The 27,482-nt window shown below is 35.3% G+C and overlaps 1 protein-coding gene across 7 annotated transcripts in view; it reads right to left on the reverse strand.

Moving 5' to 3' along the window:
• FAM172A (family with sequence similarity 172 member A) overlaps positions 1 to 27,482 on the reverse strand; it is a 433,278-nt gene that overhangs the window by 325,236 nt on the left and 80,560 nt on the right. For 6 of the 7 annotated variants that reach the window (XM_054688529.1, XM_054688526.1, XM_054688527.1 and 3 more), the window contains 2 exons: positions 15,516 to 15,581; positions 9,623 to 9,814 (listed from right to left, as the gene is read on the reverse strand). In XM_054688529.1, coding sequence (XP_054544504.1) covers positions 9,623 to 9,814; positions 15,516 to 15,581 — 258 coding nt within the window. The remainder of the gene's footprint in view (positions 1 to 9,622; positions 9,815 to 15,515; positions 15,582 to 27,482) is intronic. The other variant, XM_054688531.1, reaches the window with a different exon arrangement.

The raw sequence follows: 27,482 nt of genomic DNA on the forward strand, positions 1-27,482 counted from the left end.
CTAAGATTCTTGACATCTGAATGCATCTAACAGTATGAGGTTACTGACTGTTTTACATTTGAAGTAAACTGATAAAGATTTTAAAATACAACAGGTACATGATTCTAAATATACAAAAGATGTCAAAATACTCCACCTAATTATTACAACATCTCCCTACAAATATGAAGTAGCAATTTGTTTTCTGGGTAGAAAAACAAAAGAGTACAGGTTCTATGTAAAAAATGAGTTAAAATACTGGTCTGTTACTCTTAGAATTACTACTGAAATTTAAGGAAGGTATAGTGTAAATAGGAAATAATTAACAGATGACGTTTGTATTAAATCTTTAACTCATAAATAGGAATTAGTTAGAATTTCTAATATATATTGAAATAGGCAATTTATCTATAAATTATTGTTATAAAAATGACTATTTGTATCATGTAAACAGTGGAACAAAATCACCTATTTACATTAAAGGTATGAAATGCTACTAAACATCTCTAGAAATTATCCTTAAATTGACTTGCATAACATTATTTTCTTTAAAATATATTATTTTAGTGATTCTATAAATACAATACATTTAATATAAAGGTGGGCGACTTTAATAAAAATACAAACTACACTCCCCAGAAATCATTATCTACTTCCATAATTTACTGTTTTGGTTATTTCAACTAAAAGTTTAGACATTTCCTACCAAAGGCTAATACTCTTTCAACTTCAGTCCTTTTCAAATTAAAGTACTCAAGGCATAAACTTATAAATACTGGAAGTAATTAAGTTTTTAAAATCATTTGCAAGATAAACAACAATGAAGAGGCAAAAATGAGAGAGCAAGAAAGAAATGAACACTATAGTGAGAAAAGCAAAGCTGACATCTTTAAACTTTTCTTGTTCAACCTATGCTATTCTAGAATTGTCAACTAATTATTCCATTTATTGATGACATTTTTCTCTGGGGAAGTTATTTTAAAAGTTTAACCCCAGAGCAAGTCATGACTTCTCCGATCTTTGAAAGTGTCCACGGCATTGATTATAACTGCAGGAGGTGTTATCTCTACCAGGAAAATCTCACCCTGCACAATATTACACACTCTCTCACTCCCAAAACAGCTTTGATTCAGCAATTCAAACTGATTCAGCTGATATTAAAGGATAGACCACAAAAAAGGGATCAGTAGTTAAAACGAAATAAAAAAGTGAGCAAAATCTAAATTGTAGATAATAGTAGCACAAAGCTCAAGAGTAAAGCAGATTTGAAAAAGACATCACAGTGACTCGGACAAGAGCAACATGACAGAAATTAACCAGATTTTTATGTTTGCCTTCTATGCATTTAAAATCATCTCAGGGTCTATTGAAATTCTGATCATATACAAACCCTAAGGCTTTTGACATACTTTCAAAATCCACACCCTCTCTTTTTCTGACTCTCTAGAGTTATTTCTTGGTAGCCAAGAAAAAAAGAATTCAGATTTGCATGCATCTGAGACACAGAAATAGCAAATTATAACTATAGCCACCCTTTCATATAAAAATAGTACCTATTTGTTACAAAATTCAATTTTTTTTTTTTTACTATTTCATTAAATGAAGGAACTTAGGTCCACCTTAAAATTCATTTGAAGTCACGTATAAACATAAGTAGAAGAACAGATATTAGGCATAAGAGGCCTTGGAAATATTTTCTTGGGATGATGTCAGAATAGCAAGGTGCTCCATGCTGTTAGAGCTAGCCCTGTTACTGACTAAGGAAAGAGCTTAAGTGTATGCTTAATTAGTTAATTATTTCAACACTAGAGAACACTCTAGATGCAAGAGCTATCATAGAATGCCTATTCACATCTCAAAAACAGTGACCAAAATTCCAGAAATTAACTGGGTTTTCAAAAGTGAATGTAGTTTTCTCTCCCCAATTCAGTCATGACAGGGCCAGAAGGTAATGATATATCTGCCATGATGCAACAAGCAGCCCTGTCTTCTGTCAAGAGCTGAAGTCATAAAGGAATAAGCTGTCGTTAACAACCTCTCTCCAAACACTAGAGCTGTCATTTCATTGTTTTCTTTTGCTGGCATGGGGGCTGGTGTGGTCTCATATACCTTGTCAATTCAGTTATGTGCTAAGCTTTTAACCTTTTCTGAAATTCTTGACTTGAACAATCTTTTATAAAGTCAATACTGTAACAGCTTATATTTTTTCAAATTGATTTGTAGTTTCTCTCAAAGTTTACTTTTAAAATTTGGAATTAGCACTGTTGGTTTCAACCTAGAGTTTAGCAGTCCACGCTTCAAACAGAGAAAAAAAAAATTATCTCAAAAAAATAGAAATATAAATTTAGCGGTCTACATTTAGTCACTCTTTAAGAGGAAAAACCAATAATTAAAGATTTGCTTGTCAGGCCTCCCTGGTGGTGCAGCAGGTTGAGTGCCACACTGTCAGGCTGTCAGCAGCCTCTGCAGTGCAGGTTCGATTCCCAGCTGGCCAGCAAGAAACCCACATGGCGTGGCAGACCTCTCAGGCCTCACCCACTGCTCCCCTCAGCAGTGTCTTCGGTCAGTCTGCTTGTTCTTCTCCCGGCTCTGTCTCTGGTGAATCCTCTCACCCTCCTGCACCTCTGGTCTGTACCCCAGTTCTTGTATAAATAATTTTTTTAAAAAAAGATTTGCTTGTCTTTTTATATTCAAACAATTTAAACTCCTTTAGAAATGGCTAAGTCAAGAACCATATTACTATAGTATATTTCATGAACATTTAAAATTTTTAATTAAAAAATTACCTTTTTAAATTATAAAATACCTGCTCAAAGTTAAAAAAAAAAACTGAACTGAATGGAAAACTGAAATTGAAAAGTAAGAAGACCTCATAGTTTCTTGCATAAACTTACAGGAACATCAACACATACCCACATATGTATGTAATGTATGTATATACATGTGTAAATAATTTCATTCTTGTGTTTTCATGTGATAACTTACACATCATTCCCTATGTGTGAACACACGTGTGCATGTGCACGCGCACACACACACACAAAACTTGTTGCTCTTGTTACTATGAAGCTTTCCATGATATAAATACAGAAACATTTAATCAAATAGTCCATTGTTGGTGAATATTTAGGTGGTTACAAGTTTTTGATTATTAAAAACTGGTGTGATGAGCTTCCTTATAGCATTATAGTCCTCCACTCTACCAGTTGAGCTACTAAGGGAAGCACTGATGAGCATCCTTGTACAAATATCTTGTGTAATGCTCTGAGGAGCAAAGGTTAATATCCATATTTAACCTTAGGAGATATAACTAAACTGCCATCAAGAATTGTGCCATTAATTCCCACCAATATCTACATAGGCATTAGCAATTTACTACCAATTTATCTGCCCATCTTATTGCACCTGTTTTTAACAATCTTTTACTTAATTCCAAAAATACTTTGAATAGCTATCAAAAAGCATCAAATCTTGAACAAAATATTTAAAAGTTCTAAGCAATTTTCATGTGTCCATGGCCTTTGAGACCGTAAGTATGCATCTACCAAATTCTGCCAAATTCTATATTCTCCTTACACTATATAGATACTAAATAATTTCTCATATGCTTTACATGGCATCATTACTGTTAAGAATAAAAGCTATGCTCAATATTGATATGGTACTTCTATTTTTACTATGTTGAACTACAAGTATCTACTAGAATCCTATTAAAATTGTCCTGTCCTAGCTTTGTCAAATACTTATATTAAAATACTTATATTGTAGGTAGTAGTTAAAAAGGTATTACCAAAAACTTATTACTTAAACTATTGAAAACAAATCATACCCCATTTTGGATAACCATCTACAATACTCCATGTATATTTGTAGGAAAAAAAATTCTAACATTGTAATCAGCTTTACAAATGAACTTTTCAAAAAAGGGGGGCAAGGGCACAAAATGGATTAAGAAAAGAAGAATCAAAAAGTCAACATCAAAACAGAAAAGTTAAGCCATAGCTTACTTAGTAAAGGTGAAGAAATCTCTTAAAAACAAAGACCCTAAATCAGCTTTGGAAGCATACAATTCATATGAGTCAAACAATCATTTATATATTTTCTAATTTAATCCCCTTTTAATCATTATGATTTCTAAAAGAAAATCCTACAATATTCTAGTGTGAGAATATTGCTATATAAGGAGATTAGCTCCTAAGGTTTACAAATCATCTTTAATATAGAAAATTACTTTAATGTGTTTTTTTAAGATACATTTATTTATTTATACAAGAACTGGGGTATAGGCCAGATGCATGGGAGGGTGAGAGGATTCACCAGAGACAGAGTGGGGAACAGAACAGGCAGACTGATGTAATACACTGGTGAGGGGAGCAGCAGGCGTGACAGGAGAGGTCTGCCACGTCATGAGTTTTTTTTCTAAAGATACAAGTTGAAAAGTGATTACCAGTCTCTGGAAGAAAAAGTTAAAAACATGTATTTATAATGCTCTATTGAAATCTTTTGATAATCTCTACTCCTTTCACTCATTCTAAAATAGTAGTTAAAAATAAGAGATAAGTGGTATTAAATCATAAAAACAAAACAAATGGGGAGAAGAAAATGGAGGATACAGATGTCAATAAAATTGTGGAAGACTATAAGCTGATGAAACTGGTATCACATAGAAAATTCAAACTTATATGCTTCCAAAAGGAAACAGTGACAGAAGCAAGGCAACACACTGACAATTCCAGAAAAGGTAAGAAGTTTGTATGTCAACGTATTTGAGTGTAGATTTATTTTATTTCACTTATTTTACTCAAGATATGCCATGCTTCTTCAACAATGATTCATAAACACTTGATTATTTATGCACTGCTTCTTTTCCCCTTTCTATTGTTTTTTTTTTAAAGATATATTTGTTTATGCATACAAGAACTGGGTTATAAGCCAGAGGTGCAGGGGGTAAGAGCATTCACCAGCGAGAGTGGGGAGCAGAACAGACAGATCTACTGAAATAACACTGCTGAGGGGAGCAGCAGGCAAGACAGGAGAGGTCTGCTGTGCCATGTGGGTTCACCTCCCTGGCCAGCTGGGATTGAACTCTGAACTCATGTTGCAGTGGCTGGCAACAGCTTGACAGCACTCTCTTTAATCCCCTGCACCACCAGGAAGGCCCCTTTTTTTCTATTTTTTTCCTAAAAATCTATGAGAAATATTAGGTCTTATTCTATTCACCATAACTTTTAATTATTCTATAATAGTTTTTTCTTGGTTTATCTGTGCTACATTCTCAACTTTAGTTTTAGTTCACTAATTCTCTCTTTAACTATGTTTAATAGTTGTGTGACTTGATCCATTTTTTGGTGATGTATCATTTCCTCATATAATTTTTAATTTCTGACTGAATTCATTCTAGATTGTAAAGTATTGCAATTGGCAGTTTTTTTTTTATATTTGCTATTACGTGGTGCTCCGGGCTTTCATCAGTTCAGAAATCATTTTTACTTGAATTTACATTGCTTGAGATTCTTACAATAAGTAAGTAGGTTGTTAAATTCAATCTGAAAATCTAAATTGATCTTTGGGCTATGACTTTTAATTCCCAAGGAAGACTGTTTGTTTATACTACCTGGCACCTCCAGCATAGAAACTCCCTCATTTCATCTGAAGGTGAGTGAGCTTACATTCCTTAGTCCTAAAAACTAAGAGGGCAGAAACTTCCAGGATCCTACTTATATTCAAGAGTCTTCAGACTCAAAGCTATGATGCAGACCCTGTATGGCCTCAGGCATATATCTTAACCAGCGATCCCTTTTACAATAAGGTCTTTTTTATAGTCAGGCATTTAATGATTCCTTTTATATCTCAGAACATAACTGAGCATTTAATATTTTTGTTATTGCTATGTTTTAGTCATTATTCTTATGTGTGTTTAGGAGGGAAAGGTGCATATAAATTAGCTTAGTCCACCATATTATATAATCCAAAGTGTATAAATTAAATTGATAAAAAGTTTTAATATTTAAAACTTGGACAAAACAGCATAAAAATTATACTCAATAACAGTCTTCTGAATGATCCAACTTTGAGAAACTGGGAAAAGTGTAGGCTTGGTGAGGTATTCTCAAGAAATTATTAACATTAATAAAATTTAAGTTAGGCTGGGTATGAATCACATATATAATATTTTGAAGTTTTCTTCATAATTTTCTAGAATATCTCACTCATTGTCTTAATAAATATAATTACTATTAAGTTCTACCTTAGGCACTATAAAGACTGAAAAGTATAAATAAACGCAACCCATCCAAGGAGTATTACCTACACTAGTTGTTATGATGTGATACCCAGACTAGCAGCACAAGAATCACCTGGGTAATTAAAATGTAATATCAGACCCCAACCAAATATTTTGAATGAAAATTGGGGGTGACACAGGGGCATCTGTGAATGAAAAGTCCTTTGCGTAGTTCTGAAACATGGTAGAAATGTGACTCCATAGACCAAAAGCAGTGGCTCCCAGACTGCTTTGCACAAAACTTTCTGGCATAAAATTGAAGGAAGCACTCACTCTCAGGGTCTTACATATAATGTATTACCTGAGTGGGACCAAATCCCTAAATTCTGCACTCTTGTTCCAGACCCACAATTAGTAACTAAATGTGTCACCTACTTTCTTTGTCCTTTTTATAGAGGCCAAATGATACGCCTAAAAGGATGCATATGAGAAAAGATCAAAGAAAAAACAAGAATGAATAACTCAAACTGCACATCCAGACACTGAATAATTAGCACTTGGCTATATGATACACTGTTTCTTACACCAAGTAATATATTATGCAATAAAGATTGTTAAACACTAAAAATATTAGCTGTGGCAACCTCAAAAGCACTTGTGGGGATTTATCTGCTATGTACTATTTCTCCCACATGAAACCTTAATACATTCTTTACAATAAGGTTGTGAAATATTTAAAATGCAAGGATTGGAATACCTGTAATTTTCAAACTGTGATCTATGGAACTCCTAGGTTCAGGTAAGAAATCTCAAATGCTGTTGTGAAGGTAGTTTCAGTTTTCACCCCAGTTTCAACCAAAATAGGTGTACAGATATTTAAACATAATATTTTTTGCAAAACACTCTACCTAGAAACAGGGTTCTACTTAATCTCATAATGACAGAAATCCAATTTTAGGATATTTCATCTTATATACAAAATCTGCAAGGAAAAAAGCAGAAACATTACCAATACTCAGTAGCGATAATATTGGCTGACCTCAAAATGTAAAAATTTACTTTAGTTGTAATATGAGAACTGACAGAGCATGAAAAACATAGTAGCTCCCAACCTTTCATAAACTATGAAGACCTCTCTTTCATTCAATTTTAGAAGTCCAAAAACTGAAACAAGTAAAGATGAGACAGCCTCTCTCTTCCTATTAATGCTACTCTGACTGCTTCCTAAAATACCATCCTTTCCCCTGTGTTACCCCCTCTTCCATCCCCCACACAAACACATAAAAGCCCTTGAACTACCAGAAACACTTATGAAAAGGTGTTAAAAAGTAATTAAAATCACTATCTGGATTAAAAAGATAACCAGTTTTGAATGCCCATGATATAGAAAGTTAGCACAATAAAGGTCGTTTTCAGTTTTTAGAGAATAAAGTATATAAACTAATATTTTCAAAGTACAATACCTATTAAATACCAAATACACTAAAAACTAAAGAACTTAGAAACAGCTGTTTTCATAAAAAGGATATTTTTTTTTTGCTGTAACTGAGAAAAGGAGGAAAAAGTCTAGCCAATGAAATAGTAGTATCCTCAAAACATTATTCCTACTTTTAAGAACAAAGTGACTATTTTAATGTTACTGACAAACTTATTACCTCCTGTTTGAGAGCTCAACAGTTCAGTTTGTTCAAAGCTTCCTCTATATGCTTTCATCTCAAAAACCCACATACAAAAATAAAGTATTTGCGAATAGGTAATATTTTGTGATCTAGTAGCAGGGACAATAAATAACATAAAATATTTTAACAGATACTCACATATACCAAGAGCTGATTTTCTTAACCAAATTATGTTTTCAAATATTCAGTGACCTGTGGTCATATTTGGCACACAATGTTCCTCTCAAAATACATCTACATGATATGTTCTAATCACATAATACACTGTCAAAGACAAAGTTCGTTTCACTATTTAAGCTAAAATATGACAGTTTAAATATTTATTTTAGTTACTTGAATCTAAACTAATTTATTTTAGTTATTTCAATTTACTAAAAACACATTGTTGAAGTTAGCAACCAATCAAAAGTACTATCTGTGTTTTCTGTGTATATAGTAAGTTGAATCTAAAACTTAAACTTATGTTAGCTACTTCAAATAACTAAAAACATACTATTGAAGTTAGCAACCAATCAAAAGTATTATCTATGTTCTCTGCATATATAAGAAGACTGAAAAAATTGTACAATTAACCTAGGAAATTCCACTTGTAACATTTTAAGGAACTCAAAATCTATTAAAAATATTCTTTAGAAGCTAGAAATGGTCTTGATATCACCATTTCAGAACTGAGTAGAAAACATTATCCTTGACCTTTGCAATCATCATGGTATCAAAGAATACCTTTCCAATTTTAATTACAAAATGTAATAATGTAGCATAAAGCATACCTGCACATATTCCTGAAAAATTTTATCTTCATATATTAGACCTTTTATACAAGATGTCACTTTATCTTTTTTTTGAAAAAAATCTTTACTTATACATAAATCTATGCTTTTCAAAATTTGTCTAAGTCATTGCAGAGTTAAGAATGAGAGAGAACTGAGGTTACCTGAGGGAAATGGTGGTGGTGGGGAATAAAAAAAAGAAGGTACCAATAGATGATGGTAGAGGGTTATGAGGGCTTTGGGGTAGTTGTGGTGAGGTGACACACATCTGAAGAGATGTGAACCTGTACCCCTAAATCATGTAAAGTGTTATATACCAACAGAACCTCAACAACAACAACAAATTCAAAAAAACAAAAATGAGACAGTGAAAAGAAAAAAAGGAAATCTATCATTAAGGTACAGCAATGCTTAGTCAAGAAAAACAATTTCACTATTACAGAAATATGATTTTAAAATACCAATTTCTTCAAAGTTTTAATTTAAATAAGAATAAAGTATTCAGTATAAATCACAATTTATTATATTATATAGTGATGTCTTAATTAAGCTTAAAGCATTTTTTGTGGACTCTGAACTGTTTTCTAGAAATAAGTAAAAAATTCTACTATTAATAATAAGAAATTAAAGCAGCATATTTCTGTTAGTTTCTAATTTCATGCAGGTAGAAAAGGTTTATAAAAGCATTGTTAAATTTTTTCAAAAGTATTTTCAATAATACTAATAAGTTTTGATTACATTTTAGAATTGAAAATATTCATTTTAAATATATATCTAAATTTTTGAACACTGAAGACATCATTCTGGTTTTTGTAATAACTGCAAAATAATGTAGAATAATCCTTCATTACAAATAAAAACAATGTAAAGATTATGTTTAGGGCATACTTTTGAAGAGACATGATAAAATAATTTAAACACATAATAAAACAGCTATGCAATGCCAAAAATATAAAGGAAATTTCACTTACATCCATAGCTCTCTTAATAAAAGGTATCTGTGTGCCACTGTCCAGGTCTTCGTTTATAATAAGCCTTCTAGCCCACTGACCTGCCCTGACAACACCACTACCATGAATTAAAACCATCAGTTTCTGTGGATTTGTCAAAGCATCCTCACTCATAAAGATAAAACTCTTTGGTTCACTTTCAGTGGCATCTACCTGTAATTAAAAAAAATTAAATAATAAACAAATGTTTCCTTACCAAGCACAGACAAATGAGAAAACAATTAATGATCACTAGAAACTTATAGAATGGCTACTATAGAATTGTAAAAGCAAAAAAAACTTTAAAATATGATTAAAGCATTCATTAGGGATTAATAATTACAATTAGATGGATGAGCAAAAAAGACATGATAGTTATTATGAAAACTGAAAATGTCTCCTAACATTATTATTGTATATTTAGTGTCTCTTATCATCTAGATACCATCCTAACATTTTAAAAGCATTGTTTCAATCACAATCCCATCAAGGTGGTACTATTGCTATACTCATTTGTAAATTGAAGCCTAGAGAGTTTAAATAACTTGCCTAAGGTCACACTGCAATTAAGTCTATAATTCTGTAACAGAAGCCTATAATACAAAAAAAAAAAAAAAAACACAATGGCAGAATTCACCTTTTAGAAAATTATATATTAACCACTAACACTATTAAACTTTTAAAAGGGGGCAGAGAGAACTACTTAAAAAGTCAAACACCTACTGCTCTATATAAATGAACTCTAATTTCACAGCGTGAATACAGCATTGTATAACTATCATTTTATGAAACAACTTTGTGTTCTCCAATAATCATATTTTATATGATGGTTATTTATGGGATAAAAAGTATTTTTATTCATTTTGATTGTACTTGGGTTTAAACTAGACTGAGCATGATTTAGATTAGAAAAACTAATAAAGGTATTTAGGAAGGGGTAACTTCACAACCTTTTATTACATATGTCACAGCAGACACTGAGTGTTCTTCCATTCAATAATTATCAGTAACCAGCAATGGAAGCCTTTGTACAGCCAGATCAGAAGTTGAAGTCATGAAAGCTGGTAATATATACATGCTCAAGTAGAGAGGGTCAATCCATATACTGGCTAATGCAAGAGCTCTTCATTTCATGGACAGAATATATTCACACAACTATCAAAACAAGAAATAGACAAAAAACTCTAGATACAAAATAATGCCCTGGATTTTACATGTTCTCACTCACTATTGCTAAGAAGAGAATAAAATAATACTTCACTACTAAAATAAAAACAAACCACAGAATGGTATTCATTATAGATACTTAGCTATTTGTATAAGCACAGCACAAAGAAAAAATATTTTAGAAAGAAGAGCAAGACTACAGGAGTTTTAAAAAAAACACCACCTTATGTGAAGCTTCATTTACAATTGCAAACACCTCCCCCAAGAATTTCCTAGTGCATTTCCTGTTTTGTTTTTCTCCATAGCACATACAACAATCTAATATAGTGTATACTTGATTTCTATGTTTGTTTATCTGTTTATTAACCATCTGCTCCTTTCACAGGGTATACTCCAGAAAGGCAGACCTTTTAGTTTGTATCCAGCTACATTCCTAATTCCTAAAAGAGAGACTGGTGCTCTCTAAATGAAAATGAACATCTGGAATAAGGAACCTTGTCAAGCATTACCAATGAACTCCTTTAGATTAACTAAGCAATATGTCATCCTAACTGGTTATAGTATTTGCCTGCTTCAGAAAGCATATATTGAAGAGCAACTGATGTAGGACTATAAAGAATTTTAAGAGAGCTATACAGTGCTAAAAAATTAAAATAAGATTAATTGTATTTTAATTATATCAAGAGTTAAGTAGTTAGGAGGATAGGTATGACTTTTAATAAATTACATCAGCTTTACTTGTACCCAGTGCCTAGGGTAAGCAAATTATGATGATATCAATGAGTATGACTGAAGTCACCAAGGATGAGAAGTGGATGAGGAACAGTAAAACTAAATCTGAGAAGAAAAATTCCCTTTTACTGAGGATCATGATATGAAAGTAATTAAAGTGGCTTAAAAAAAGAAAATGATAAAAAAAAAAAAATTACCAAGCAAAGCTGACAGTATATAATAGAAAGAGACCACAGAGGTTTCCAGTCATTTATTTACCAAAGAGTACAAATAAAAGTGCCTCTGAAAATCAGTGAGGCCTTAATGGACACTGGCATGACTATGGAAAAGGGTATATATTTATATTACTGAAAAGACCTGTAGGTATATATACACTTTTTGGTAAATGCTGATTACAGGTTCTTTTTTCTATTTCACTAGGCCCCCTGTTACCAAGGAACTGAGTTGTTTTTTAAAGTAATGAAACAATGATACTTTGAATTTCAGAGTAATCGCTTTAAAACTGGGTGAGTGCTTATTTTTAGCGAGAAAAAGTTTTTTATGTTGAAATGCTATTTAAGAATTTTTAAGTCTACAAATTAAAATACTTGAATATATGAATAAAAGTTTTATTTGAACATCCAGAAAAGTTAACCTTGAATATATAAAAACTTCAGACTATTCAAAGAAAAACAATAAAAATAAGTAATGTAATGGTATCATTAAGTGGTAGAAGTAGTATTTGAGCTAGTTATTGGCTCATATTCATCCCAATTTAATACAGAATTCTGACTACAGTTGGTAACTGTAATTTAGTCTGCATAAAGTTAGTGCTAATTTTAAAGAGAAAATACTTATAAAATAAATTTTTCTTCTTTTCTTACTAAAGTTTGGAAATAGCTATTCCAAGTTCCTTATCTTTAAACAGTGACTCATTAAGCTGCACTTTCATTAAATACATACAAAAGTAATTCTAGTGTATTATTTCACTTTACTGACATATCAACTACAAACAATTTTTAGCAGTTCATTTTGGGACACTTGTGAAGCCTACTAATTGTGAGGTTTAATTTAAACATGGCACCATGAACTGAATGAAAATTTGTAGTCAAATTATTAAGTTATTTCATGTATCCAATATTCTATACAAGTACGAGACACAACAATTAAAAATATTTTGTACCTAAGTTATGTAAGAGAGGGAGTAAACACAAGACATGAATATGATTTCTAACAAGTCACAGCGTTCCACAAAATGCTGTCAATTTAAAAAAGAAGAAAAAAGCTCTTCTTCCTTATTAAATTATGAAAGTATAAAACTAAAGACTAGTTTATCATCAGACAAATAAGTGTGACTTAGTGGTGGTATGTTTTGGTTACATACATCTGAATAGGTGTGCACCTATACCTATACCTTTGAATCAACATATTCAGTGTTGTATGCCAATATTACTGTAAAAAAAATATTTTTTTAAATTTAGTGCAATGTCTTCAAAAGAGCAATTCTGTGAAAACCACCCCACTCAACTGCTAACTTTGGAATTTAGGAAAACTCGGAGAAAACTAACAGTAAAAGAAGGAAACTTTAATAGCTATATAAAATTTACGATAATTTGAGATAAATTTTCTAAAACTGAAAAAAATATGTTCAGTTTATAAAATTAGGGAATCTTTTCTAACCAAAAATGAACATGACACTTATAATATTTTCATATAACATAAAGCTCTCTGTGCTTATTGGCTTTATAAGCTAATATTAAATGAGAAGAAAATAAAGTCCTTCTAAACCTAATCTCCGGTTGTCCATAAAGAAAATTAATGAAACTTAATTATATAACAATGTATAAGGCCAATTATCTTGTGATTTGTTCTAGAAATCTAGCAGACTGAAGTCCAAAGATAGGAGGGAAATCGAAGTATTATAAAATTAAAGGACTCAGTATTAACTGTTCGGTAACAAAGACTTAACCCAAGGCTCTTTAATATCATTTTCAGAAACTATGAAAGAAATAAAATTAATAATAAAGGGAAACTGTTTTCAGAGAAGTCTGAATTTAGCCTGATTAGGGTACTTTTACAGACTATTTGCTTCTTCCTCTTTGCCAGCGTCAGTATTTTTTCTTTATCGTGAACTCTTAGAAGTTTCACTACTGTATTTTTTGGTGTTGGAATCACCTTATTTAGGTACACTAAGGTTCTTTTAGCTTCCTGGATTTGTACATGTATTCCATTCTCTAGGTTCAGGAAGTTTTCCTCCATTTTTTTCCTTTAAGTATATTTTCTTTTCTTTTTTCTCTTTGGTTCCCATTATTTTTATGTTGCCTTTTCTTGTGGAGTTGGGTAATTCTTGGAGCTGAAAAGGGACAATGCTTAGTGAAATAAGTCAGAAGAAGAAAGATCAATACCAGATGGTATATCTAATATTTGGAATATAAAGTAACTAAACTAAGAGTCAGATAAAGACAAGATTAAAAACTAACCATTGAGAGCTGATTACGCAACTTTAGTACCAAGGGCGGGAGGGGTAAAGACAAAGAAGGAAGGAAGCACAAGGGATTGTGGTGGTGGACTATGGATGATTTGGTGGTAGATGCCCTACAGTGGTTATATTTGATGGGACTATCCAATTACATTAAATTTAAGGAAAAAAAGAAAGAAAAACTGGACAAAGTGACAAATTTCTACCTTAACTTTCCAGAACAGCAAACTCAATATACGGAGCAAGACAGTAGGCCTAAAATCAAAACTATAACAAGAGATTTGAATAAAAAAAAAAAAAAAAAAAACCCTGATATATTCACTCCTCCCTGCCAAAAATACTAGAATCTTTATTTTGATGTACTTCAAAAAGAAAGTTTACAAGTAAACAAGAACTGGCCCAGCTATTATACAGGATAAGGTTTTGTTAGCTACTATGTCAGAAGTATTTCGAACAGCGCATGGCATCCTCAAATAAATATCTGTTTAATGAATGAAAAAATATACAAATGACTAACAATGTGACCTAGCACTTGAAGTTACCTATACAAAATTAAATATAAACTAGATTTATTTTAAATAGATAACTATGAAATTAATTTGTGAAGACAGGCGGTATTAAGAAATTCTCAAAGGTCCAATTACCATCTACCACTTCCAATCAATCCTGTCTAACTGATCCACCTACCCCCTATGCTATTCCAGTCTAGTAACTTGCCATTTTGTTTTCATCAGAATCTACCTATTTATTTTCATTTTGTTTTGATTGTAACTTTGCTTTGTTTATCTTCCACCTGTAAGAGAAATCATTCTGTATTTGGCTTTCTGTTTCTAACATTTCATTTAGCATAATCCCCTCAAGGAAGTTGGTGAATGGTAATTAGGCCTGGCTTGGGTGTGGTGTAGATAAACAGTTGTCAAGGTATAAAGATAAACACCTGAAACTTATTGTTTGTAATTCAATGTTATACCTCAATACTCTTCCTCAATCCCTCTCTCTCTATATATATATGGTAATGATAATTATATATGCAGATATGTATATTGCACACATATACAAATTATTCTGCTAAAATGAGAAGCAGTGTTCTAAAACAGGAAGCACCAGGAATGAATTTTGAAACAAGTAGAGGAAACATAGGAATAAAATATTCAATTTTAAAAAATCATGAAAAAAAGAGATGGTGAATGTCTGATGCAACAAAAAGTATATTTAAAATAAAAATGCAAAAATATATGATAGTAATGAAATTAAAAAGGGTAGTGGAAAGGGTAGTCCTTTAAGAATCAACATTTTCAAAAGACTGGAAAGTAGTTATTTTCTTTACACAGAAATTATTTTTAAAAGCTATCGATACAATGAGATAATATATACTGAATAGGCATTTAATATGACCTTTATCAATATCAAAAAATAGAACCATAACACTTTAACTTACCACTAGTTAAAACAAAAGTTTTCTTTTAAATTGAAAACTATCTTATTTGGAAGTAAAACATTTTTAAAAATTGGACTTACTGGGATGGAAATTTTTCTCAAATTACAATCTTTTTCCAGGAGCTCATATACGTACTTCGTGATGATCTAGGTAGGAAAGAAATAATACATTAAGATGCAATGTCACCCATTACCAAAGTTCACATTAATTACTGTATTATTGCTTTGGATGAACATCTCTCTATCTTGGAATGTGTTGATACTAAAGAGACTCTTCGCCTATAATGGTTTACTTCCTGCTGCTGTGTGAATAACTATGACATTAAGACTTAGGACCAGCTACTATAAACTCCCAAAAACATATAAAGGCTTTCTTTTTTCTCAAAAACAATGCTCTAAAAGCATTTTTTCTGATTACTCTGAATTTTAATCCATCTTTTCTACTCAGTGAGTCAAGGGAGGAGGGGGAAATTAGAGGTATTCTAAACAAAAAAGGAAAAGTAATCAAGCAAATTCAGCAGTTAGTATTACTGTTTGTGAGAGGCAGAAACATGGCTCCCCAAAGATATCTAGAGCCTAATTTCTGGAACCTGTGACTATTTTAGGTTACAAGATAAAACAGATTTGACAGATATGATCAAGGTTAAGGACCTGAGATGGGCGGATGGTTTAGGATCATCTGAATGGTCCCAATCTAATCATAAAAAATCCTTAGTAACAGATTTCAGAAGAAAATTGTGTCAGGGAGATGCAAAATAAGAACAACTTGACCAGCCATTGTTAATTTTGAAGATGGAGAAATAAGATGAAATGCCAAGAAATGTGATACCTCTAGAAGCTGGCAGTTTACAGTTAGTGAGGATATAAGACCTTGATCTACAACTTCAAGGAAATGAAGTCAGTCAAGTAAGTAGTAAACAGATTCTTCCTTGGAACCTCTATAATTAATACATATTCATTAATTTATATTTTACTATTATCTTTATCAATATCTAAAAATACAATTCAGAGGAGTCACAATTCTACTATAATATATAATACTTATGAGGAAATTGTAAAAGAAACATTCTAGAAATATTGCAATCAGAAAATGTGCTTTTAGAGTACTGTTTTGAGAAAAAAGAAAGCCTTTATATATTTTTGTGAGTTTATATAGTAGCTGGTCCTAAGTCTTAATACTAATGTCATAGTTATTCACACAGCAGCAGAAAGTAAACCATTACAGGTGAAGGGTCTCTTTAGAGAACTGATTTTAGTTAGGTGACAGTCATAATGGACTCTAGTCTATAGAATCTTATATTTATGTTGCTTAAAACCACTATCTTCATGGTATTTTGTTACAGTAGCAATAGAAAAGACAATTTCTATTAAATAAAGCAAGAAGAATAATCAAAGAAATGCCTGATATAAGAACAATTGTTCAGTAGGTTTAAGTAGTCATTTTAAAGAATATTTCTTCCTTTAATCATCAACAGACAATATTCCAGAGAATATTTTTAGCAGCAACATAATTGAAAGTCAAATTTTATGAAATAAAATCAGGAGATACTTTTTTTTTTGTAGAAAATTAAGACGTAAATTATTGTAGTGTTATATTCTGTAATTTGTAATTTAAAATAAAATTTCTATCCTGCTTTCTTTAAGGAGTCCCAAATTCTTTCTTTTATGTATATGTATCTATTTCATTTTAGGAGCAGAATATTAGAAGTATGCTAGAAGAGATTTATCTTGTCTGGTAATGGAATTTCAAAAGCTACCACACTATACTAGAACTAGTTATTAATCTAATAGTATTCCCATATTTTAAAGTAGTTAAAATTATGTTCATTTACCTTTTTACAAGGTAAAGTACTGTAAAACTGAAAGAGTATACAAAAAATACACAGGGTTACACCAAAAATACTTATGAAGCTATATCATGGCTTGCCACTTCTTAAAGAGCTTAAAATGAGTGCTTACTATTAAAATTTCCTACTATCAATGAAATTATAAAATATGCTTACATTTAAATAATAAAAGCAATCAAACTTTCTCAAACCCAAATGAATTCTACTAAGCTAAGTACTTGAGGTATGATTTGAGAATTAAAAAATCAAACCATTTTGGCAATATGTATGCTAAATGTCAATATGAAATACAGTATCACAGTTCATTCTCAACTTTCTTACTATAGGATAATACAAAACAATTCAAAACTTATATTTTGCTTTGAAATACAGGTCAAGTGTCTGTTCTAGAATTCATAATATTATCACAGCAAATAATAAAGCCATATATAATTGCCTTGTTTTCCAATTCATGACTGCAGAAGAAAAGCAACCACAGGTTAAACCATCTATTCAGTTATCCCAAATGTTCTAAGCACCAATCATCCTCCAAGAGACAGAAAATATGTCAACTGCTTCAGGTAACTTTTTCTGCCCCAACACAATCCTTTAAGATAGAACAAAGTGTCCCACCTTTATGTTCCTCTGGACATGACAAAATATCATCACTACATGGGCCTCCCTGGTGGCACAAGTGGTTAAGATGCAACCTATGAAGCTCGCCACAGTCACTACAGCACGAGTTCGATCCCCAGGCAGGAAGCTACCCACATGGCTCAGCAGACCTCTCCTGACTCACCTGCTGCTCCCCTTAGCAGTGTATTTCAGTCAATCTGCCGATCCTGTTCCCCCGCTCTGTCTCTGGTGAATTCTCTCATCCCTCCCCCAAACCTCCAGCCTGTATCCCGGTTCTTGTATGCATAAAAAAATCTTTAAAAAAATAAATATCATCACTATATAAACATTTTTTTATATTAATTGCCTATTAGTAATCTACTCACAAACATTACAATCTGGGTGCCCTACTGTAAAGAAAATATCAGGCTTTTCTGCCCTTCCGCCATCAGGATAGATGATGATCCTTGTCCTGAATGCATGTCTGATGGCGGGCACCTGGAATAGGGTGTGGGCATAGGTAGATGGGATTCAGCTGAGCTAAAACTGTGCTTTTTAAGGACGGCGTCACGGGGACGCCAGGAGCAGCAGTAGAAGCCGGAAGTGAAGAAGCCTGAAGCAGAAGCAGAGAACGCCAGAGAGCCCAGATAGAGTGAAGACTTGCTGGGGGCTGGGAGGCCTGCCAGCCTCCCGCCCCCCCAGCCAGCACCCCTGCCTTGCACGTACCCACTGAACCCCAATAAAAAACCTGCAAAACTACTGAGGACTCTGACTCCTCCTTTACCTGGTCTGCATAGGATCAGAAAACCTGCACCGTGTCCAGTTCCTGACATTACAATTGGCGTAAGTCGGCAGGATCCATGCAGACGGGTATTGGAGCCCTCCAAAGACCTAGAGGGACTAAGGAGAACAGACTGTTTGCCTGTGATGACGCTGGAGGTGCCATGGCGGCACAGAAGGTGGATACGGTCCAGAGCTGTGGGACAAGATCTCGCATGGAGGAGATGCCCGAGAGGACCAGGCCACGACACCGGAAAGGACCAGCCAATGACCCCTGAGGCAGCAGGCCGCTGCTGACGCAGGGAGAGGTCAATGGACATGGACTGATAAACTTGGACTGACAATCCCGCCAGAAGGCGGAGGACCTTGGCAGGTTATGTTTTTTTTTTTTTTTTTAGGATCTGGGGGTGGCCAGTGGGCCTAGATGGCCAAAAGCAGCCTGTGCATGCCCAGCAGCCAGGTGGAGGAGAAAAGCCAACTAAGAAGGCAAAAGCTGGTACTGATGCTAAGTGGAGAAGCCCTAAGTGGCTGTTAAGCAGCCTGGGTATGCTGAAGAACTGAGTCTCGTAAAATCACCTGTGGGTGATGCCCTGCTCATTCTTGAGTGAGGGTGAGGAGCTGAGGAACCTGTCCTTGGGGGACGGGTGGGGAATGTGGCTTGGGGTGGAGCCCAAGCCACATGCAGAGTTTGGATCCCCGACCCATGTGATTGTGCAGTGGGTTGGCCTGAGTGCAGGGGTCTGTGAGTCGCACTGGTGGCTGTGAAGGCCGAGTGTTGGAGCGACTGCAGACAGAAACCCTGAGGGTTGGCGATTACCCCCAACAGAATAAAATTGCCAATCCCAGAGCTAGTGCATCCTGGGGGTGGATGCTGTGTGTGCCTTGTAGCTGAGACTACAGCCAGAGAAGGCCAGGAAGCCTGACGGCTCCTGGTGTGATATAGTAGATGCCGTGAGTGATTCCCCTCCCTCGTATGAGCAGTGCCTTCGGCAGCAGATTTGGTGGCTTATCTGCTGGTACCAATAATTGTCTTTTGCGCTAGGTTGGTGCCCTGCCTGGACTTATTTGTGTTCTGTTGTATTTTGTTATATTGTATTTTGTTATATTTGATGCATTTGCTTTTGTGGGCCATGGCTGCATTGTTTGTTTGCTTAGAAAACTGTATATATATGTATAGACTGTATGGCAGAAAACCCTGAGGGGGTGGACTGTAGGGTAAAGAAAATATCAGGCTTTTCTGCCCTTCCACCATCAGGATAGATGATGGATCCTTGTCCTGAATGCATGCCTGATGGCGGGCACCTGGAATAGGGTGTGGGCATAGGTAGATGGGATTCAGCTAAGCTAAGACTGTGCTTTTAAGGGCGGCGTCACGGGGACGCCAGGAGCAGCAGTAGAAGCCGGAAGAGAAGAAGCCTGAAGCAGAAGCAGAGAATGCCAGAGAGCCCAGATAGAGTGAAGACTTGCTGGGGGCTGGGAGGCCTCCCAGCCAGCACCCCTGCCTTGCACGTACCCACTGAACCCCAATAAAAAGCCTGCAAAACTACTGAGGACTCTGACTCCTCCTTTACCCGGTCTGCATGGGATCAGAAAACCTGCACTGTGCCCAGTCCGGCCTTTACACCTACTTTTTACTCTTCCTTCTACCCACACAAGTGTCTGGCACACTGAAGGTACTTCAAAATGTTATGCAAATTCACCACATTTTTCACCCTGTCTACATTTTTGAGAGAGAGAAGTATCTCAGATTCCATTCTAATGATTGAATCCAGGATTAGTAAGAAATTATTAAGGATTCATTCCATTTTACTTTACATACGATCACAGTATACATTTAGGGAAACCAACAAATTAAAAGATAATCTAAAAAAAAATATCTGTCCCAATGTTCAAATACATGGAAGTTCCTACATGGAAAAGAAAAGGCTAAAGTGATCGAGTTGCTCTAAAGTAAAATCTTCATTTTAAGAAGAAACAGTGTAGTGGCAGGAAGAGCACAGTGCAGGTTCTCTATGACCTGAGCAGACTGGGTAAAGGAGAAGTCCTAGAGCCCTCTGTGGCTTTTTCAGGCTTTTGAGTTTACCAGGTACAAGGCAGGCAGGCAGGCCTCCTAGGCCCCAGGAAGTCTTCCCTCTTTCTGGACTCTCTGGCATTCTCTCGTGGCCTCTGCCTCTCTTTTGATCTCGTTCTTTTCACTCTGCTCTTCCATTGGCTTCCCCGTGACGCCACCCTTATAGGCCCAGTCTCTCAGCCCAGGTGAATCCCATCTACGTATGCCCACACCCTACTCAAGGTGCTCACCATCAGGCATGCATTCAGGACCACAGGGTTCCATCATCAATCCTAATGGTGGGAGGGCAGAAAAGCCTGACACTTTACTTACCCCATACATAGGAATTTCCAGTTTGTTCTGACATACAAAGAGCTTGGCAGCAGTCAATTCCTATCCTCACACACACGCACAAAAAATGAACAAATTGAAAATCAACAACTCCTATTAGGGTCATCAGAGAATTGATGTCATAGGGCAAACTGCTGCCCTAGAAACTGAGAGACTGGCACATACAGAGAATCAGGGCTGACACAGTGCAAAAGTCCAGGGACAGAAGTCATCAACTGAAGCCAGGAACACTTTCAATTGTAATTAATTTGTTACCAAAGGTTCAATATTGACTAGCTTAATAAAAAATTATGAGGTGCTCAGTCTTAAATAGGGGAGTCCCCCCAAACTCATGAATTTACCTCTATGAGCCACAATAGGTTATCTCTATGAAGACTAGAAATCACCTGTCTCCAGCAGAGGAAATGGAAAAGGAACCCTTGAAATACACCAGAACTCTGTTCTGCTTAATCAAGCGTGCCTGAAAAGGAAACTATTTTACCAAGCCTTACTGACATGAAGGAAGAAAATTGCCCAGCTGAGGCTTGCTAAAAGTGAGTTAAATCGTGGCACTATAGACATTTCCTTCCATCCCTCCCCACAGTGCTTCTAATCAACAGGACTCTTATAAAATAACAGGATTTATAGATAAAAGAACAGCAAGACTCTCAACCTAATTAAGATCTCTAAAGGTGAGACCAAAAACAAAGACTTTGGAGTAATCTTTTAACCTTGGGCACCAGAGACACAGCAAATAGTAAATATAACTGCTAGCCAGATGAACATAAGACCTCACACTAGAGACTCATTTACCTAAGTTCCTTTTACTCAACACATCATATTCACTTTTCAGGGAAAAAAAATACATTCTAAAAGGCAAAAAGGTGCAGTCCAAAGAGAGAAACCAAGCATCAGAACTAGATAAAGATATGGCAGAGAATTCAGAATTATCAGATTGGAATTTAAAACAACTATGACTAATATGTTAAAAGATTTATGGGAAAAAGCAGGCAACATAAAAGAACAAAAAATACAGGGAGAAATATGGACATTCTAAGAATCAAAATAAAGGACTAGCTAAAAACCACTAACCAAAACAAAGAATGCCCGTAGCGGTAGGAAGGGGCACAGAGCAGGTTCTCTGATTCCAGCAGACAGGGTAAAGGAGGACAGAATCCTGGAGCCCTCAGTTCAGCTTTTCAGGCTTTTATTGGGATTTACCAGGTACACAGCAGGCAGGCTGGCAGGCCTCCCAGTCCCCAACAAGTCTTCACTCTGTCTGGGCTCTCTGGCATTCTCTGGTGGTCTCTGCTTCTCTCGTGGTTCTGCTTCTGCTGGCGTCTCCATGACGCCTCCCTTATATGCCCAGTCTCGGCCCAGGTGAATCCCATCTACATATGCTCACACCCTACTCCAGGGGCCCGCCATCAGGCATGCATTCGGGACCGCAGGATTCCGTCATCTATCCTAATGGCGGGAGGGCAGAAAAACCTGATACTTTTTACCTTACCCTACAATGCCTTTGAAGGGTTTATCAGTAGACTGGAGACAGCCAAGGAAAAAATCAAAATATTTCAGGATAATATTAACAGAACTTCCAAAACTGAAAAGCAAGGAGAAAAACAAGAATGAAAAGATAGAATAAAAATCTAGGAGTGAAAAGATAAAATAGAAATCTAGGACAATTAACAAAAGTTCTACCATATAAAATTTACCACATATGTATGGTTAAACTTTTGTAACTAGCTTTGGAAATATCAGAAGGAGAAAGGAACAGTGAACCATTTGAAATAATGAGTGAGAATAGGCCTCCCTCGTGGAGCAAGGGGTTAAGATGCAACCTATGAAGCTCGCTGCATCCACGGCAGCACGAGTTCGAGCCCCAACCAGTAGAACTACCCACATGGCATAGCAGACCTCTCCTGACTCTCCCGCTGCTCCCCTTAGCAGTGTAATTCAGTGGATCTGCCTGTTCCATTCCCCACTCTGTCTCTGGTGAATCCTCTAACCGCCCCCACAACTCTGGCCTGTACCCCAGTTATTATATGTATAAATAAATAAATCTTTTTAAAAAAAGAAATGAGTGAGAATTTTTCACAATTAACAACACACACAAAATCACAAAGCCAGGTAGTACTATGAACTCCATATGATATGCCTAACCATATCACATTAAAACTAACCTTATCATATTAAAACTATACAAAACCACTATGGGTACTTTGGTGGTGGGAGAACCTTGGTGACCACATCTGAGGGGAGAAATCCTATACTGTTAGTAAGAAAAAGGCACTTCAATAAAAAATTAATTAAAAAAAAAAAACTATACATATCCAAAGACAAAATCTATAAAGCAACCATCTGGTGAGGGGAAGGTGGTGGGGGAATGGGAGAACAGGTGGGGCACTATACTTAACACAAGAAAAAAGGTAAGAATTACAGGTCAGTTTTCTCTTAGAAGCCATGCAAAACAAAAAAGAGAGTAAATTGAAATATTCAGTGTTGAAAAAAAAAAAAAAAAACCACCAGTCTAGAATTCTGTATCCAGTGAAGTTATCCTTCAAAAGTGAAAGAGAAAGCAAGACTTTCTTAACAAAAATTAAGACTTTTTTTGCAAGTACACCTGCCTTGCAAGAAATCTCAACAGAAATTTATTCAGAGAGAAGGAAATTCTTTATGTTAGAAATTTACATGTTCCTAGTGTTAACAAAGAAATAAATGTAAAATAAATATTTTTCTTATTCTTAATTGACCTGAAAGGTGACAGTTTGTTCAAAAAAGTAACAGTAACACTATAGTTGTTGGTTATAGCCTACAGATAAGTAAAATGAATCTTAACAGCGTTGTAAATTGCAGGAGGGAAGAACTTACAATACTGTTACAAGGTATTCATACTTATCCCTGAAGAAGTGTAGTATTATTTAAAAGTAACACCGGAAAGAAAAAAACTACCACATCTTATAATTTTCCCGGATTTCTTTTGATTCCTAAGTAGTAGCTGTATAGCTAAAATTAAATGAATTCACAATGAAGGAGATAGAAAAGTAATGAGAAGAAAGCATACATAGCTTTTTGTGTGTGTGGTTCCCTATAAATCCCTAGTCCCATCTTATCTAATTTCTCATTTAAGGTATTTGATTCCTTTTTGATTTTCTGCCTGGTTGATCCTTCCCTTGATGTAAGTAGGTACTGAAATCGTCTACCATTATTACGTTGCGGTCAATGTCTGTTTTTTAGTATGTTAATAGCTGTCTTATGTATTTTGGTGCTCTAGTGGTGCATACATATATATTGATGTGTTCTATCTTCCATATAAGTTAATATCTTAATCATTATATAACTTTCATGGTTGCCTCTTGTTACCTATTTTAAATGAAGTTTACTTTATACTTTACAGTGTTCCCTGATCTTTTTGGAATCCCATTTGCTTGCAGGATTTTTTTCCAGTAATTTATTTTGAGCCCATATTTACCTTTGGAGCACAGATGGGTATTCTATAGAAAACAGAAAATTAAATTTCGTTTTAGGATCCAACCACCCACTCTATGCCTTTTGGTTGTTGAGTTCCGTCTATTTACAGTTAGTGATTATTGATATATGGGTATTTGCTATCATAATGTTGTCTATTCTGGTTCTATTTCCTTTATTTAATTTTATGTGGATTTTCTTTGTTTTGAATTAGACGAGTTTTTCTTTCCATATTTCTTGTAGGGCAAGTCTAATGTTTGAAAACTCCTTAAAATTTTGTTTTTCTGGGGCCTCCCCTGGTGGCGCAGCGGTTGAGCGCTGGGCTGAGAGGCGGCCCGCAGTCTCTGCAGCGCCAGTTTGTTCCCCGGCCACCAGCAAGGGTCCCACAAAAAAAAAAAAAAAAAAAAAAATTTTTTTCTTGGTACTTTTTTGTCTTTTAGTATTTTGAATAAATCCCATTCTCTTCTTGCCTGCAAAGTTAATGTTGAGAAGTGTGGCATATGCCTGATGGTAATACATTTATATGTCACCTGCTTTTTACCTCTAATTATATTCAATATTCTTTGTCTTGACTCTTACTAGTTTCCCTAGTGTGTCTTATTGTAGACATTGTTGCATTTATATATCCAGGTGTTCTTTCAGCTTCATGGATGATATATTTAATTCCTTTCCCAGATGTAGAAAATTGTCCTCTATTATTTCCTTGACTAGGCTCTCTGTCCCCCCTCTCCCCTTTCCCTTCTGGACTACCCATTATTCTCACTTTGGCTTTCTAAACAGGGTTAGCTATTTCTCAAATAGCCACTTCATTTTCTTTTTAATCTCTCTCTTCTCTCTGTCCTTCCACCTAAGTCCTTCATGAATTATGATCTTCAAAGTCCTGATTCAATCCTCTCTTTGAATTATTGGACATCTATAACTTTCTCTAGAGTTTTTGATCCAATTTATTGAGCTCTTTATCTCCTGGATTTCTGATACTTCCTGATCATAAAGTTTCAATTGCTACCCTCTTATTCCTTGACTTTATTTCTGAGTTAGTTTGTTTTTCTGAGTTTTATTGCATCTCTTTAATTAGCTTTTCTGAGTTTTCTTGTATTTCTTTGACTTGCCTTCCTGAATTTTCTTCTATTTCTGTAAGTTTCTTTATTAAATCCATTCTAAACTATCTGATAGAGAGATACAGTTTTCAATCTTTCTGCACCTGGATTCTGGAGTGTTGTTCCCACTTTGTGATGTCATACTCTTTTGAGGTCCTGTATTTGCATGTGTGATGTTTTTATTTTCCCATTTTTCCATTTGAGGTCTCACTATTATTGTTTTAAATTTCTTTAGCATTTTATTTTATTCAGTTATTTATTTCCTTTGGCCTTTGCCAGTTTGGGTATGATCTTTATTTTGCAGTTGCTGAGTCAGCAAGGTGCAGATGGACTTGGAGGGATCCAGACACTACTGTGCTTGAGTTAGGCTGAGACTGGCATTTAGTTGTAGCACTCCTGATACTCCTCCTCTTTGGGGTTGGGGGTGAGAGTCTCAGCAGTCCCTGTGCTTTCAGTAAATCTCAAAGTATTGTTATCAGTAACAGAAGAGAAGGGGGAGTACAGATCAGAATATCTGCTCCACTATTTACTAGGGACCCAGGTTATTCACAAGATTCCTTTTTCTAAGGAGCATGCCTCTCATGAGCTCTACTTCCCTCTCCCTTGTGCTTCTTGCTGAGCTGACGACAGTGTCACAATTATCCCCTACTCCAGATCATAGCCCATGGACCACAGGTTCTACTCTCCACACTTTCTGTGCATTGTAGTATGAGTCCTCTCAATGTTCACTTTATTGAGGTTTGCACTGGTCTCTACTGACCAAGGGATAATCAATCCTACTCCTATCTTAGAGATTATATGTCCAATCAGTGTCCCTCTGACTCACTTCTCCAAGAGCTGCATCTCACAGGGACCAGGTCCTGCATTTGCCTATGTAGTTTGTCACATCTGCTCTTCTTGGCAGGGCCTGCTACATTGCTTTCCAGGACCTACTGGGACTGAGTTTCTCACTAGGTCCTGTGGGGCCTACCATGGTGGGTTTATCTTCCAGTTTTATCCTGGGGTTCACTGAGGTCTTCAGGGGTCTTATTAGTTATGGCTGTTGCCAGGCCCCCAGTGGAGCTTGCTGAGATCTGTGAATACTTACTGTGGCAGGATTATTTCCTGGACCCTCCAAGGACCTCACTGAGAACTGTGGCATGCCTGCCTTGATGGGTATGATTTCAGGTTCTGACCTGCAGCTCAACAAGTCAGCACCAATGTCTACAGAAGCACAATTTGGTGAAACTGCTTCTGGACCCAACCAGGGCTCACTGAGGCTACACTGATGTCTGCGAATGCCACAGCAGGCATTCCAAAGCTCACTGAAGCTACACGGATGTCCGTGAAGGTCCACTTCTAGATCCTGTACTGGTGCTTACCTAAACCTGTGGAGAGTTACTGAATACAAGCCCAGCCAGCCAGTTCTTCTCTACTGCTTACAGGGTATGCTGGGCTGCAGAAGCTTACCTCATTCATCTAGGTGAGCTACTTGCTTATTAGGCCATTCCACTGCTCACTGGGGTTGTGCTCGGATGTTACTGCTAGTGAGTACTGTAACAGGCTGTTTTTCTTTCAGGAGTATTTTACTTTTTTCTGCTACAAATCCAGTTGTGAGCCGGTACCATAGTTTAATCAATTGACTTTTAAAATGTTTAATATTTCTCAAAAATATTCATTAAAAAACAAATAACCTTAAGCATTGTTTATTAAATCTATGCAAATTACATATACACAAAATTATTATCTTCGGACTTAGAATCATTTAAAATAAAGATCTACCCTGTAAGATGGCTAAATACTAAAAAGGAATACCACCTTTCCCTTTCAATGCCCCATTTATTTAAACTTTAAATCCTATCCTATATCCTTTCTAGAGAGGGTTTTAGGAAGGGAGAGATTA

The sequence above is a fragment of the Talpa occidentalis genome, unplaced genomic scaffold, assembly GCF_014898055.3.
Source record: "Talpa occidentalis isolate TD23 unplaced genomic scaffold, MPIMG_talOcc4v2.1 talOcc4.6, whole genome shotgun sequence".
NCBI lineage: Eukaryota > Metazoa > Chordata > Mammalia > Eulipotyphla > Talpidae > Talpa > Talpa occidentalis.